This window comes from Fusarium pseudograminearum, chromosome 3, assembly GCF_000303195.2.
Source record: "Fusarium pseudograminearum CS3096 chromosome 3, whole genome shotgun sequence".
NCBI lineage: Eukaryota > Fungi > Ascomycota > Sordariomycetes > Hypocreales > Nectriaceae > Fusarium > Fusarium pseudograminearum.
Window position 1 is genome coordinate 5,400,393 of NC_031953.1, and position 15,372 is coordinate 5,415,764.

Sequence of the window (15,372 nt, forward strand, 5' to 3'; positions counted from 1 at the left end):
AAAAAAAAAAAAAAAAAAATTTATATTTTAATTTCCTTTTTATTATTAAAATTAAAGTCTTTAAAGTTATAATATATTTTAAAGGGTTTTTCTTAATAAAGCTAACTTTTAATACTTTATAATAGCTTTTTTTTCTTTTTTTAAAAGTTTTTTAAGTTACTTTAATTATTAAATATATTACTATATAGCTTATATTAATTAATTAGTTTTATTAAAGTTATTTAAAAGTAAAAAAGGTATTATTTTATTTAATTTTTAATATATTATTATATATTTCTTTAATTAAATACCTTTTTATATTAAATATAAGGTATTTTAAGGTAATTTAGTTATATATTTAAGTAATTAAAATTAAAAAAGCTTTAAAGTTATAAAAGGTTTAATAACTTAATTAAATAAATCTATTAATACTAAAAAGGTAAATTCTCTATTATTATAAAATTAAAGCTTACTATTTAATTTTATAAAGTATAGAATTTATAAGTAAGCCCTTTTAATAAGAGCTAACTAGCTAATTAAGGTTCTTTTAAAGCCCTTAGGTTTAAACCTTATTATATTTATATATTATTATAAAAATATTTTTTATTATTATTAAATTTATATCTTTTAATAGATTAAATAAATAATTTATTTAATTTATTTATATTATTAATATTATTAATATTAATTAAAAATAGTTTTTATAATTTAATTTATTAATTATTAATTATTTTTCTTTTTATTTTATAAATTTATTAAACTTAATTAATTACTTTATTTAATTATTTTAATTTACTAATTCTATATTTAAAGCTTATATAAGTAAAATAAGCTATTAATTCAGTGCTATAGGGTAGCTCCAGTTTAATATCATTAGTATTATTTTAAGTATTAATTTATATACCCTTTTCTCGCGTATAAAACCTACGCGACCAGCCTCATCTACCTCACCTCCGATTCGCAATGTATTGATCGCCGAGTGCAGAAGTCAGGGACTTGTTGTTTTCTCTGGCCGGTGGAACCATCGTGGATAGCCGGCATCTAGAGCGGGTAGTCTTACAGTCCGTTCACTGACCTGTTGCTTGGGCAGTCCGAGCCCGGTTGGAGAGGCTCGAGCACTTGAGATCCCCCCAAGGCTTTGTTTCAATCTACCAAACTCAAATTTGACCTGCAGGACTAGTAGTGGCATGGGGTTGTCCATGTACGAAGCCCCTTGGGATCTTTTTCGTTTCGGCCTACGGCGTAAGCCTGGCAGACATTGGACGAAATAACACATGGAGAAAAATGAGAGACAAGGCCGTTTTTGCTCAAGCGTAAGGTGGCTGCGTTTGCTCTCTTTCGGGGGTTATACTAATCCTAGTTCATTGTACGGATGCAGGCAAGATGGGGGTCACGGCAACGCGGGTAGATCATTCACTTTTACCTACAGCCCATACTAACTTAGCCAGGGCCAAACTTAATCGACCTAAATGGTCGCGAACTCATAAACGGTTCATATAGAACCACAAAACTGGAGTAAAGGCCGCTTAGACCGTCTCAATAACATCAAGAGTGTTAGAGCTAGAGTATAGTATCAGGTACCTCCACAGCTACTACTGGGATGCTCTGCATCTATATATACCAGCTTGAACCCGTTTCACAGCTGGTATTTGTACCTACTTGGTGATATTGATATCATCCATTAATTCATAGTTCGTGGGAGGCTGGTTCTCTCAACTGCAGCCTATACAAACACAGCAAACCGACAATTCAACTAAATACACAGAAAGGGCTCCGATTCCAATAAAGCCAAACTTGCATCGACAGAAGGGACACAAAATCACAGAACCCACACCTTATCATCATAAACCGACATTCTGAGGCCGAGCAACCTTTGGAAATCATACGAATCATGAGGGCACCTCCTTTAGACGTGATTCAGACATGGCCTCGACCCCAGTATGACGCACCGTTCACGAACGCACCAATAGGGACTGCTGTGTCTATCTTCTTAATGGTTGTTGTCACTATCATCTTGGGGATCCGGATATATACACGAAAGTACATTACTAGAGGGTTCGGACTAGACGATATTCTCATAATTTTTGCCTACATTCCCTGTCTGGGTTTCTCAATCAATGGCCTGATTGCCCAAAAGCATTATGGTTGGGGCAAAGACCTATGGAACGTACACTCTACAGTGTATAAACCTGCACTTCAGTCTGCTTTCGCCGCATACAATCTTTTTGGCGCCGCGACAACTCTCATCAAGCTGTCCATGCTTGCTCTGACGTACCGCCTCGCCTGCACTGCGTCAAAAACCTTCCAACGCATCATTATCGGTTGTATGATCCTGGTTGGTGCCAACGGTGTATGCTTCCTCCTTGTCACCTCGCTGCAGTGTCGGTAAGCCATTATAAACAGCTTGCCATCATCGACGAAACACATTGGCTAACCTAGCAAAACAGACCTTTACACCTTTACTGGACCATATCTTACGAGGAACAAAACTGTATAGACGAGGCTGCTCACCTTCTGGCTGCCGGCACCATTAACACAGTGACGGATCTTCTTGTCGTTGTCCTGCCGCTGGTCATCTTCATTCGCCTGCAGAGCCCGAACAGCAAGTTGTCAAAGCGGCAAATTGTCATCGTCAATATTCTATTCGCCGCAGGTTTCTTTGCTACCATCGCAGGTGCTATCCGTACCTACGTGACCTGGCGTATGACCTCAGCTGATGATTTCAACATCACCTATTGGTTCTGGCTGACATGGCTTTCTTCCATGATCGAAATTTACGTTGGTATCATTGCTGCTAGTGTGCCTGCAACAAAACCTTTCATGGCTCGATATGTTCCTGCGCTTCTCGGGGCATCCAGGTCCACAGACAGCCCAAGTCACGGATCGCGTACTGATCGCTATGCCTTGCATGGTGCTAACCGTAGCCGTACGAAGAACGGCTATGTCCGTGATGATTCCTACGACCTGCCTTTCTACGAGTCGGCGTCGACAGTCAGCAAAGCAGTGCCCACGACATGCAACTCCCGGAAAACTGACTCCCTCCCGATGCCAAATCGGTTGGAGGAAGGCTTCGAGTTCTGAGCTCGGGAAATGTGCGTGTAGCTGTCAGTGTTACGCCACCACACAAAGCCCAACTCGCCCCCCCGGGGTAAAATTATATTAAATGATAAACCATTATAGAATATAGAGGTGATAAAATTTTACAAAACATTCTATACAGTATATAAATATAAATAGTTATTAAATACCTTTATATTAAGTTAAAATAGTAAAACGAGTTAAATAAAATAAGGAAATATAAAAGGCATTATTAAATTTGTTAAATTTGTTAAATTTATTTAATAGCTATCTATATATTAAATAATTATTAACTGTTATAATGTCAGTAACTTTGCGGCGTAGTAAATGGATCTTGTTAAGTAGGACATACCTCTATTAGGTGCTCAGTTAACTCAAGATAGTTGCAGTTAACATCCTCCATAGAGCTAAAGGAACATGATCGCCATAGCCCACTGAAGCCCATAGAGTCAAGAGCGTTAGTGAGCGCAGCAGTTGTATCAACAGCTCTTGAAAATTGCGGACTTGACGACAGCGCACGCAGCAAGGTGTGTGCAGCTCTTAATGTGGTTGAATTCTGGCTATGAAGTAAGGTATCATCCAGTAACGATCGGATGGCTCCGCAGCTTTAGCAAAAGTCAGTATCACTAATGAAACGCCTTCCGTTTGTTTTGACTTACAGGTGCTCCACCACAAATGGTCGTTCTTTGGCAAGAATGTTGAGCCAGTCCAGGCTCCGTGTCTGGACGGTGTCTTCCACATATTGAAAGTCAATAAGTTCGATGGAGGTAATCAACAATAACGCATTATCGGACATCACTTCAAGCTCTGGCGGCTTGCGCGTTCCGTTGAGTAATCCGATATCGTCTGCGTCGATCCCAGCCGACCAAAGACTATCCTTGATCTCATGATTACCAACAGCACGCGCTACTAGGAGGGATAAGTATGGCGAGGTTTGCGTGACCTCTGGCTTCTCCTTTCCCTCCACATCGCAGGTCATTCTCAAGAACGAGGAGAGAACCCTCATAGTAGTCTGCCTCGTCATGGTATCCGTCAAGCCGCGTGCTAAGCATGCACACACAGCGAGATGGAATGTATCTTGCTCGAAATGGATGCCGTATATCTCTTCCAAGGGCAAGGCGGCTTCGTCCAAGGGAGCTCTGCCTTGGAGAAGCAGCGATGCCATATTATCTCCTTGGAACTCTTCCCCAGTGCTGATATTTGCTAGAACTGCCTCAAGAAATTGAGCAGTACAGTTGAAGAGAGTTGCAGGAACTAGTCGTACTAGTGACATGGCGAGCCAGAATAGCTGGAGGCCGTACCGAGACGCCGATGGGAGTTTAGCCATCATCTTTGAGAGCGAAGTGACAATAGATACAAGCATCTCGCTATTGTGATCGTCACCGAACCGGTTGACGCTATTGCGTAAAGCCACCAGCACTTGGTAAAGCAAGTCATCGTCAACCTCCTCACGGGCCAAGCAACCCATGACGGCAAACGCTCGTGGCTGGATAGCTGGGTTGTTCTGAAAGGCTGTACTGGCCACAAGGCTCATCCATCTTGATCGCCATGTATTAGCAAGATCAATCGTCGGTGCGGCAATAGTGCATATCTCAAATAGACAAGATGCAAGATTCTCGGTAGCTGTCAACGCAGGACCAACTTCCTGAGAAGTCGATACTGAAGCGCCGTCGCGTGGAAAGGTAGGCGGTGTTGTGAAGATGTCACTGCGTGGATCGCAAAGAAAGTCGAGACTTGCTCGGAGCTTGCTTGATCGAGCATCGTCCAGGTTGAAGGATGTGCACACGGCATGGACCGAATTCACTAGTAGACGATAGACAAGCAACCGAACTTCTTGGGCACCAGTGTTCGCCAGCATCGTCACAATGTGAAATATTTCAGGCAGGAAAAGCTGGGATTGCACGCCATTGTCAAATGACAAAGCAAGACAGAATCGAAGCAACGTACAGATCTCAGCCCAGACTGCGTTATCTGGTAGATACTTGGTAGGGCGCAACGATGACCTGTTAAGGGCTTTACGCAGCCTAGACAAAATTTTGCCTCGCAGTGTCACCGTTCCAATACCAACCACAATCGATGAAATGACATCCAGAGAATCGTCATGCACGCTGTAAGTCATGGCCGACTTGAGAAGTTCATCCATGAAAACCTCGAGGAGAATTTCATCTTGAACAATCTTTGGCCAGACTGACTGCTCCAACGCAAATGTGAGCGCGTGATCTTGGACGGTCACGTCGATGAGCTTTCGGAACAGGATTGCAACCCTTTCTCTGCCCTTTTCGCCATCCAACTCGTTTGTCAAGATGTTTGTTCTCAATCCAGGTAGCCAAGGGGCCATATAAGCTAGACTGAGTGGCTTCTGTTCATCAGGGAAACTCTCCCAACCGACAAAGAACTCGGTTAGAAAGTCTGACGTCAATTGGGGTTCACTTAGTGCAAGTTCATTGCTGATATCCACAACAAAGCGATTCGGGTCCAAAGGAACAGACACATCTACACGCTAGTTAGCAGACAAACAAGCCAATTGTAAAACAGTCTGGTAACTGACCTTTAGTGCAAATAATTCTGGAAGCTGAGCTGAATTTGAAAGCTCGGCAGAGTGCCCCCAGCAGATTATAAGACGATAGCCTCAAGATGTGGTCATGACTGGAGAGATTCGCCAAGGAAAGGTTCAGAAGAGTGCCTGGAACATCTTGTGGTCGGATGAGGCGTTCAACAGATTTGTGAGTTCTGTTATCTTTGCCGTGCTTGGCCTTGGCGCCTCGAATTGTTTGTAGCACGTCGGTCTTCTTAGGGCTCGTGAAGTACATCACAATCTTCCCGTTGTCTGCCCGCAATCCAAAAGCCGAGTCGTCTTCGGTTTGTATGGACGTTGGGGCTTCATCAACTTCACCCAAGCGAAAGATGTCGTTCACGGTAGTACCCAGACGAAACCCCGCAAAGATCTCTTGCTTTTTAGTCGTCGTGACCTGGACAAACTGACTACCCACCTTGATAATCACTTCGATCTTGCCCTTTGACTTGGACAGTCGTGTGATGGGCTGAAAGACGTAACGGGTGTCAGTTACTACACTGATTGTCTCCTTTGGCAGATGGAGCTGGCTAAGGTGAAAATGTGCCTGCAAATCTTGAAGGCTCCCAATCAAGTGGTACTCCACGTTCTTGGGATTGAAAACGCCATTCTCATTCTTGGTGCATACCCTCAGCAAACGCCGGAAGCATCGCCTGCCACGACCATTAGTCTTCAGCTCAAAAGATCCCATTGAGGAAGTCGGCTTACTTAAATGCACTATTCATATTGTAGACGTAGATACGTGTTAGATTTTGTGACAGCTCCGATGGTGTTAGTAACTCGAGCTTCTTGAATAAATCGTCCTGAGGCTCATTGCGACCATTATAACAAGTTGCGTCGATCAAAATCCCGAAAGGCCGATGCCATAGTCTACTCGCGATCTTGAGGTAACAGTACAGTAAGGTATCGTAGTCGATGCTTTCAGTTTCAATATGACGAAGAATAACACAAATAATAGACAGGCCATCCTATGCAATGTCAGTTTATACAAATATTGGTCGTTGCAGTGATACCGACCTTGCTCTCGCCTCCATCATAAACAGCTCGTGCGGTCAAGAAGGATTCAGTGCTTCGAAAAGCATTCCGAAGCATGAAATTCTGAAACCTGGAATACAATGGTGGACTATTGGAAGAGACTTGGGGCCTGTTCCAGGAGACAGCAAGTGGTGGCGGACCAAGATTAGCTATCAAATTCCTCAGGGGTTCTAAGGCCGGCGAACGTCCTCGAACGACATCCCCTGATGTTCTACCATACTCTTTTCGTTCACGAGAAATAAGGGTTTGCCTCACATGATCCCAATGGTCGTACAGAAAGCGATGAAGTGCTACACATGACCCGAAGTCGAAAGACTCTGTGGCACCGTGTGCCTCCAATTGTTGAGGCGGCACAGAAATCTCGCGGAGAAACGTGGTAACATGATAGATGTTCTGCGTTAAGAAGTCGTTGAGTGGGAACATGTAAGGCTCCTTCGCTCCAAAAAGTACATTGTTGGCCAGGTTCTGAATGACCTTTGCAATGAGGAGCAGTCCGCGTCGCATTTCTTTGGATGGTGTCGTTGACACAAGACCCTCCACTTCCGGGGCGACAATTGCCGGACAGAAGAATCGGAGAAAGATAAAGGCGCCTACAGCGGTGTATTTTGCGTCAGGGAACCTTGGCATGACTGCATTTGATATGATGCAACAGATTTTGCGGAACGCGGGTGGGATACTGGTGGAAGAAGCACAGATGTCGTCAATGAAAACCTTGGCAACTATACGAAGCTGCAGGGCATTCTTCTGGAGCTCCTCTGTTGAGCTGACCCTTGCAGGGTCAAGTTCTAGATCAAGATCCTTCGAAGTCAACATGAGGCGTTCCAAAACCTTTTGGAGCGTATTTCGAATGTATGCAGCCCCCTTCCACTTGGCATAAACAGACAACATTTTGGTCGCTACACACCCTCGACGCAAAATCTCTGCCTCGTTCTCGGTATCTGCTATCTCCTGTTTAATAAGAGCCTCGAGCAGCTCAAAGATCATTCCTCGCTGTTCGAAAACGGTGAGAAGACAGATAGTTAGCTCGTCAACATCCGTGCTTGGGCAGGCCACCGCCATGGAAATGGCAAGAGAAAGATCGCTGGTCAGAAGCTCCAACAATTCTTCGTACTTCTCGCTCACAGCCGAGTCAGTCAGGTTACTGAACTCAGTCCCTTGAACAAGGATATTGTAAAGAACCTTGACGAATGCAGTACGAATCTCAACATTGTCATGATATCCAATATTGAGTGAATGTTTGAGACCGACGTCAATATTGGCACTGAGTAGGTTGGACAGAATGGTGATTGCCAGGTCTGAGTTTGATGCAGACTCTTCGCGAAGTGCAACGCTCAACGTGGTGTCGGATCTGGTCAACTCCGATGGCTCGTGATTAAGTAGGGATAGAAAGCGGTTGAAATATGTGTGAAACATCTGCGACTTCATCTCGCTCATACCAGCATCTGTATGGCTGTCGGAGGGCTGCAAAGGCAAACGAAACGTTAGGTCAGCTAATGATTTCAAGCAAGCCTTGTCTAAATCCTTTTGAACGCGGGCCGTGTCATCTTGCCTGGACCCAGGCCCATGCTGCGGGGAGCGAGGGCGTGCGATCCACCCAAAGATATATTCGAGTAGCTGGTTTCGTATGCGGACATCGTCTCGTAAGTTCAGGTGTTCCTTTCGCTTGGTCACGACTTCGCACAGATGACACACGCGAATCTTTACTCTCAAAGTGTTGGGCGTGTCGACGATGCCGTCCAGGAACTTTGCGAAATTTAGTGTAAGCGACCCCAGGTGCACCGACGAAGCAGCCCCTAAATCAGAAGGGCTTTCAAGTCTTTCAACTAAGGCACGCAGTAGAGATGCTGCCTGTTCAGCAAACACAACCTCGCTGTCCTGATCTTTTTCAACGGGAGCCAGAGCACCAGTGAACAAGACTTCCAGTTCAGTCTCCAAGGCTCTAAATAAGGGGTAATAAAGGGCTGGTGAGACTTCACTTGCAAGGACATCTCGCATTGCTTCACGCACTCTCACATTAGCACAAGCCAAGAGTTGAATACTGAGTCTCAGATATCTCGTCAGCAATGGCTCTTCAGAATGCTCAGAGGAAACACGATCGATCCATCTTAGGCCTCCAAGAGCTGGTTCTTCCAGAATGATGGCTTGATCAGCGGTACAAATACCACCCAAAGAAGCTAGAAATCCGGAATAATTTCGCCACTCGGCTAGTGCTCTGCCATCCACGACATCAAGGGTCGACGTTGAAACATCTTTTGCCAGGTAGAGCCAACGGTCGAATGCTGTTTCCCACGCATTGAGAATGCCACTCGTTGGAAACTGCATCTGACGCAGAAGACCCCTCACTCGCTTCTGGAATGCGACTAGTCCAGTGAATCGAAATGCGGGTGATGATATCTCACGATAGACCTCGGCATTCCTAAGCACAGGCGCCGACGTTTTCGCTGACTCGACATGTTTGTCGATGATTGAGCACTCTTGGAGGAACAGCCCTGTACAAGACGTCACTAGCTGGCAGGTCGTGATGCTCGCAGAACAGAGTGAAATGAGAAGAGTTGTCTCGAGTTTTGAAGACGCACTAATGACATCTCCTGCATCTTCCGGTACTTTGGCCAATTCCTATCGCATGTGAGCGGCAGGCAACCAACGTAGTAAATACTTCACAATTACATACCGGTATATTCTTAAGGATAAGCAAGCGCGCTTCTAGATATTCTTGAAGATCACGTAAGCTTTGGTCATCCTTCTTGTAGGTTACAGACTCGCATAAGGTAAGTAGAACCTTGGAACTTGCACATCGTGAGTTAGTGGTTCAAGAGTCGGGAAACTTGGAAGGCTTACCTTCTGCTCCAGATGTCATCACGCAGCTCCTTTGTGCCAAACCGGTGCCCGGTATCGAATTGACGATACGCTTCAAGATGACCCTGGAAGAGGCGACTCGCTACGCCGGTGGCAAGCTTGCGTATGGATGTGTTCTCGGACAATACACAGAGAAGGAAAGACTTGAAGAAGCTATTGGTTGAGCTATCAGCAGATAAGTCGTCCAGCAAGCGAGCTGGCGATGCATCTAAAAACTGAAGGATACTGCAAATAAGTTCTGTTCTTTCGCTTCCCTGCCGGTTCGTGGTCCCATTTTTGGCGTTTTCGGTCTGTGGCAGTCAGCTACGGTTAGCTTTACGGATTGGATTTCAGATGGCGTACCTCTAGTTGAGTTCGCATAAACGGTATTGCTACATCAAACAATTCATGATACCTCAAGGCATAGGGTTGTTGAGCAAAATACGAACATCCTTGAACAGCAGCCAGTTTGAAGCTGGTCGGGGCATTCGCCGCGATGCAACTCTCAACAAAGCCGCTGACGCTTGTGTCGAGATTGAGATGTGTCAAGCTCACGAAGGCTGCAGTCATCATGTCTTGATCGAACGGCCCGTATTCTGGAGAGGTAATGCGGCGGAAAAGAGCATCGCGAACTTCGTCCTGCACATCTAGTGCGTAACTGACCAAGGCAGAATCGCTCTCTGCGTCAAAATGCCTGGCAGCACGGAGTAAAGAGACGAGACAATAAGCTGCTTGTTCATTTCGGTTCCGTGAGGCTTTTCTGAGTCCTTCCAAGAAAGAAACTTTCTTCGCCATACTACTGCTCTTTGCTTCACGCATGTTGCTTGCAACTTCGAAGACGTCCGGTAGAAGAAACAGCAATGTAGTTTGGAGCGGATAAAAGAGACCCCTTCGACGTCCATTGTCGGTCGCAGCCTGCGCCATATCGAACAATGTATCGGCTCCTCCGTCGAGTCGCTTATGGACTTGATGAAGCTGCACAAACTCTCGTGGGAACCGGTCCAACCATCTCATAATCAACAATGGAGAGACTACAGCAATAGTGTTCTGATACGGTTTTCGAAAGTGCAGGAAGCTTGAGCAGATCTCTTGTATGACCTGGCCGAGCTTTGGGCCGTCAACCCAGAAGAAAGAAAGGAGGCGCAAAACCACAAGTGCCGCTCTCTCGGCATCTTGAAACGATCCTGGTGCAGATACGCCAGGTTGAGTGACAATACTAGTTCGTATGGAGTATACGACATTTCTAAGATAGTCAAAAGCAGCAGTCCAGCTGGATGTTGTGACATATTCAGTTACTGTCTTGATATGTGTATCCATTTCCACTAATGTCTCTGCAAACTTCTCGTCGCTTGGGGGCGAGCTTTCCGCGTCGGAGGATACAGACGAACTTTCGGGCCGAGTGACAGAGACATTCCGCGTTGACACCCGATCAAGAAGGGTCTGGGCAGGAAGGATACAATTCTCGGGAATCGGTTCGAGAAGGTGCTTAAACGCGTCGAAAAGGCGGCTAACGAGCACTTCGTCAAGTGGAGGGGGTGAAGGAATCGGTCTTATATCTGCATCTCGCGAAAGGGACGCCCAATGCGAAGAGCAGCAGTCTGCGATAACGGCGACAACGTAAAGCTCGGAGGCTAGGATATGGCTTGGATGGTCGGCGACAATTGTATATGGGCGCGCAAGATCCTCAAGTAGGACCAGGAGTGATGCGATGACTTTGGCGATCGAAGTATTCCCGAGCTCGACCAGAGTAGCTCTGGTAACATGGAGAACATCGTCTTGTTGTAAGGTCTGGCCGCTTGTGCCAGCTCGATGGGGGAGCTGTCGATAGGTGCCCGATATCAGTCGACCAAAGCTTCAAAGGGGAATGGAAACTGCCACAGGGACACTATTCTAACTTACTCTGGTAGCGAGCCTGTCGACAAGACAGCCGACTAGGCTTGCGTCGCCATTCATCTTCGGGGCAGCATTGAGCGTGTTCAAGTTTGGCAGGAATCAAGTTTGTGAGTTGTCCTGGTTCCCCCAAGGGTCGCTTGCTAGGTAGGTAGTGCTAGGTTGTCCCAAACCCCGCGAACCTGTCCCCACACGCTTGCCTGGTGGTACAAGCGCAAGGAGAGCTGGCCGTTTTCAGACTTCGACATGGAATGTATCACAAACACGACTACGAGCGTCTTGATTTTTCATGAATGGCGATAAAAGCCAACCCATAATTACATGCGTCTTCGTTCAATTTCTTTATAGCGCCTCTAACTATTCTAACTCGAAAACATTGTCTTTCTCTTCATGACCAAGCTCAAATGTTCAATGTAACTATAGTCGTCAATGTGTGCCATTCAACTTCGGCGACACATCAAAACGCACTTGATGGTTACAAGGGGGATGAGGCCAAGTTAAACGTTTTCCTGTCCAGTTTTTTCGTGATGCAGCATGCCCTTGCAAATCCGAGCTCCTCGGTTCTGGACTGACACCATCTGGAGTATGAAAGGTCATTATATGTCTGTTCGACATCCAGTCACCTATTCCACCAACTACCTATACGACCGATTGTCTCGATAACGGCCTCGGGAACTGTAGCCTCCTGAGCCTCGACCTCTTTCATAAGAAGCGTCGCCATGGCCATGGTACCCTGGGGCACCATTGGCTGGGCGAGGAGGGCCTCTGTATTGGTTGTAACCTGAAGAGGCTCCATATCGGTTATCATATGGCTGGTTGTGGTAGCTGTTTGGTGGTGGCGGAGGTGGCACTCCAATGCCGAACCCGGGGGCTCCTGGTGGTGGAGGGACGTGGGATGCTGGTGCGGGAGGGTAATGACCGTTACCTCGGCCGTATCCTCCCTGGTTGCGGTTGTATTGTGAACCACGCGTCATGCCAGGTCCGTTGTAGCCACCTCGATCATGGCCACGGCCAAAGCCGCCCCTACCACCTCGATTCGCCCTGCTCCGCATGTCCTGTATGTCATTCTGTGTGAGGGCAGGCGTTGGGAGTTGCACTCCACGAAGGAGCATCGACTTGTGCGTTTGCGATGCTTGGGGGAAGTCGTAATACACACTACTACGGTTAGCCAACTGATAATAATAGACAAAGGACCCTGAGTACATACCTGACTGATCTGTCATAGTCTAGATCGGGCATACTGTTTCGTTCCAGAGGATACTTCAACTCGCTATGGGGAACATAGCCCTCCTTCTTCTCCACTCTGCCCGACAGGCCGTCACTCTTCTTTGGATTCAGCTTGAACTTGGAATCGCCCTGCTTCTTGGAATAAAACTTAGTCAGGACCTCATCATACAGGCTCTCGTGGCCTTCCGAAAAAATCAGAACATCTCTGCCCATCTCGTTGCGCGCAGAATCTGCTGCACTGAGTTCCGGGTACTTGGATTGAACTGCTGCCAAAAGTCGCGGCATCTCAATAAACGGAAGCAACGCAACTCCTTGCCAGGCGAATTTCTTTCCGTTCAGGTCGATTTGAAAGTCTTCAGGATAGAAGTCTATGATGTTGCTCTCGGGGTTAAGCATGAGATCATGAAAGACTTCGGGTAGAGCGTGTCTTGATGCAGCTGGCAAGACACTCATCAGCTGTTCGAAAGGCTTGGATACCCGCCCCTTCTCGAAGGAAATGTTCATCTTGGCAATGTCTTTAAAATCGGCTGCGAATGGTGCGTAATGATATGGGTAGTACCATTCCCAAGATGGACAGCCCTGGAAGTAGTACAACAAGACCCAGGCGAGCCCCTCAACATACGCTCGACCGACCCCGTGACGAAATTCAATGTCTTTGGGGTCTTTATGGAACTTCTTCTCATAATACCGGTCGGCATAACCGTCCTCCCATAGGCGCACATCGTCGACAGGGCCCTCTTCAGCCGGGACCGATGGGGTAGACACACTGGCTGCATCAGGAACTGAACTGTTTCCTTCTTCGATGCTTGACGCTTTTCGTTTGCCAAGAGCTGAAGGGGAATCCTGCTCGGGATTCTCGGGCTTTGGATTGGAGAGCGACTTCTGCGATTGGAGCTGCGCTTTAAGCACACTGGCAGCACTTTTGTTAGCAACGTTCGCATCCGGTGCAGTGCTGCGATTCACCACCATATCGTGGGTCAGTGCTTGTTCGTGTCGGTCAGTGTATGCCCCCACGGCCTGGAGTGGTAGACCATTTTCAGGATTTTCGTGGCCGTTGATCTTTTTCGGATGGCTAGGACCGCCCTGACGTCCTCCGCGGCCATTGCCCTCGTTCTGGAGCTTTCTTCGCTTGAAGTTGGCTTCACGTCGATCCTCTTGTTCTTTTCGTCGTTTAAAAATATTGTCCTCTTGCTGCGCTAGGCCATCCAAGATGACCTGAGCTCTTTCGAGATCAATATGGCCATCCTTGGTAACATAGCCACCCATGACTGGCAGATTATCCTTCCAAATCTTGGTCAGGGTGTCGATTCCATGCTCCCTAATCTCGAGAGCCGGAAGATGAGGTAGGAAATCGTTACCAACGAAACAACACATGAAAATCCAGTCGTCAACAGCACGTTCCAGGTCGAAACGAAAGGGTAGATTCGGCACTCCCAGCTCAACTGCCAAATACTCTCGCAATACCGCGACATGTAACCAAATGAAAGGTTTGAGAGCAACGCCTTTATCTTTCTCATCATGCTCGCCGTCCTTCTTCTTCTCCTCGCCACGGCAATTTTGCGCATCGTGGCCCTTCTGGCCACAGATCTTGCAGAGGCGAGCTTTCTGATCTTGAAAGAATACGTCTTCACGCAAGACTCGGAAATGAGGCTCGTGGGTTGCAAGTCCAAGCATGATAAGATCAGCATCTAAGCCGTAGATAACATGGCGAGTGTTGGGATCGTGGTCAGGGGACGCTCTTTGGGAGCGGACAAAGTTCATGATCTTGTGCTCACCCTCTCCGGGAACTGTGGCATCGGAAATTATGATCTTTAATTTGGCCCAACCTGGGTCCGTGTTGAGCTTGTACTGGCACCAGTATCTCAAGCTGAGTGCAAGGATGTCCATGAAAGGAGTGCCGGGGGTGATCGAGTTCGAATCAAAAGCCTTCTTCGTCACAGTTTCCAAGCTTTCAGTAGACAGATTCCCACCATTCTGTTGCTTCAGCATCTTTATGAGCTCTTGTTTATCTTGCTCCTTCTCTTGTGCTTCTTGTGCGGAACGAAATCGTCGCGACCGTTGCTGGTTCATTTTGGCTCTGGGGGCAACACCATCTGTATCGGTTTGTCAGTATCAAGGCAGTGACTTGCTGGGCAGCAGCTTTGGGATATAAGCACTGGTGGCAAACAATAGACTTACCAACCGCAATCATGAGAATCTTTCTGGGTCGCACCATGTTTACAACGCGATCAGTGTACCTGAAGACTTCCATCATCATCTCTTCCTCATCTGTGGGTGCTGGCCGATCTTCGGGATGAGAACAAGGATGGACGATGCCATTCATGTCGAGATAGAGGTTATCAAACTCTTCGCCGTTGGGGTTGGGTCGGGTGGTGTCAACAGGAATCGTAGAACCATCTTCCATGACAAGAGGCTGATCCTCGATTACTGGCGATATAATCTTGGGATATCTGGTAGACAGCCATCGAAAAGCCGCCGGGATACCCATCGTATCAGCTAGGCGAGTACAGGCAAGTCGAGAATTTGTCGCGAACTACCGCGCGAAAAGCCGACAGGCAAAAAGAAAGCGATGCGGTCGCAAAACTTTGTACGTGAAGACAAAAAGTATTGAATAACCCTTTTATTATCCACAGCTATAATTAGTAGTGCGATCGGTTTCAAACACGAAGTTGACAATAATTTCCTGTGGGAACAAAGAACGACGATGAAAGGTCGAAGTTTTAACATCTGTCGAATCGCGAAATGATGCTTTGAGA

The 15,372-nt window shown here is 46.6% G+C and overlaps 3 protein-coding genes across 3 annotated transcripts, besides 5 other annotated features; 1 reads left to right on the plus strand and 2 right to left on the minus strand.

Moving 5' to 3' along the window:
• Positions 1–83: a repeat region.
• A 43-nt stretch (positions 84–126) lies between these two features.
• Positions 127–410: a repeat region.
• Positions 190–483: a repeat region.
• A 65-nt stretch (positions 484–548) lies between these two features.
• Positions 549–780: a microsatellite.
• A 1,090-nt stretch (positions 781–1,870) lies between these two features.
• Positions 1,871–3,060, plus strand: FPSE_01286 (uncharacterized protein; the record flags this gene model as incomplete). Its single annotated transcript, XM_009254406.1, has 2 exons — positions 1,871–2,364; positions 2,427–3,060. The coding sequence occupies 2 exons, from the start codon at positions 1,871–1,873 to the stop codon at positions 3,058–3,060; spliced, it is 1,128 nt and encodes a 375-aa protein (XP_009252681.1).
• Positions 3,061–3,285: 225 nt separating this feature from the next.
• Positions 3,286–3,350: a repeat region.
• On the minus strand, positions 3,314–11,452 carry FPSE_01287 (uncharacterized protein; the record flags this gene model as incomplete). The annotated part of the gene is made up of 10 exons (XM_009254407.1): positions 3,314–3,328; positions 3,410–3,662; positions 3,717–5,550; positions 5,606–6,282; positions 6,338–6,597; positions 6,647–9,280; positions 9,336–9,450; positions 9,503–9,810; positions 9,863–11,317; positions 11,399–11,452. 10 exons carry the CDS (start codon positions 11,450–11,452, stop codon positions 3,314–3,316), a joined length of 7,605 nt encoding a protein of 2,534 aa, XP_009252682.1.
• Positions 11,453–12,024: 572 nt separating this feature from the next.
• FPSE_01288 (uncharacterized protein) lies at positions 12,025–15,104 on the minus strand (the record flags this gene model as incomplete). Its single annotated transcript, XM_009254408.1, has 3 exons — positions 12,025–12,544; positions 12,597–14,709; positions 14,795–15,104. 3 exons carry the CDS (start codon positions 15,102–15,104, stop codon positions 12,025–12,027), a joined length of 2,943 nt encoding a protein of 980 aa, XP_009252683.1.
• Positions 15,105–15,372: the final 268 nt, after the last annotated feature.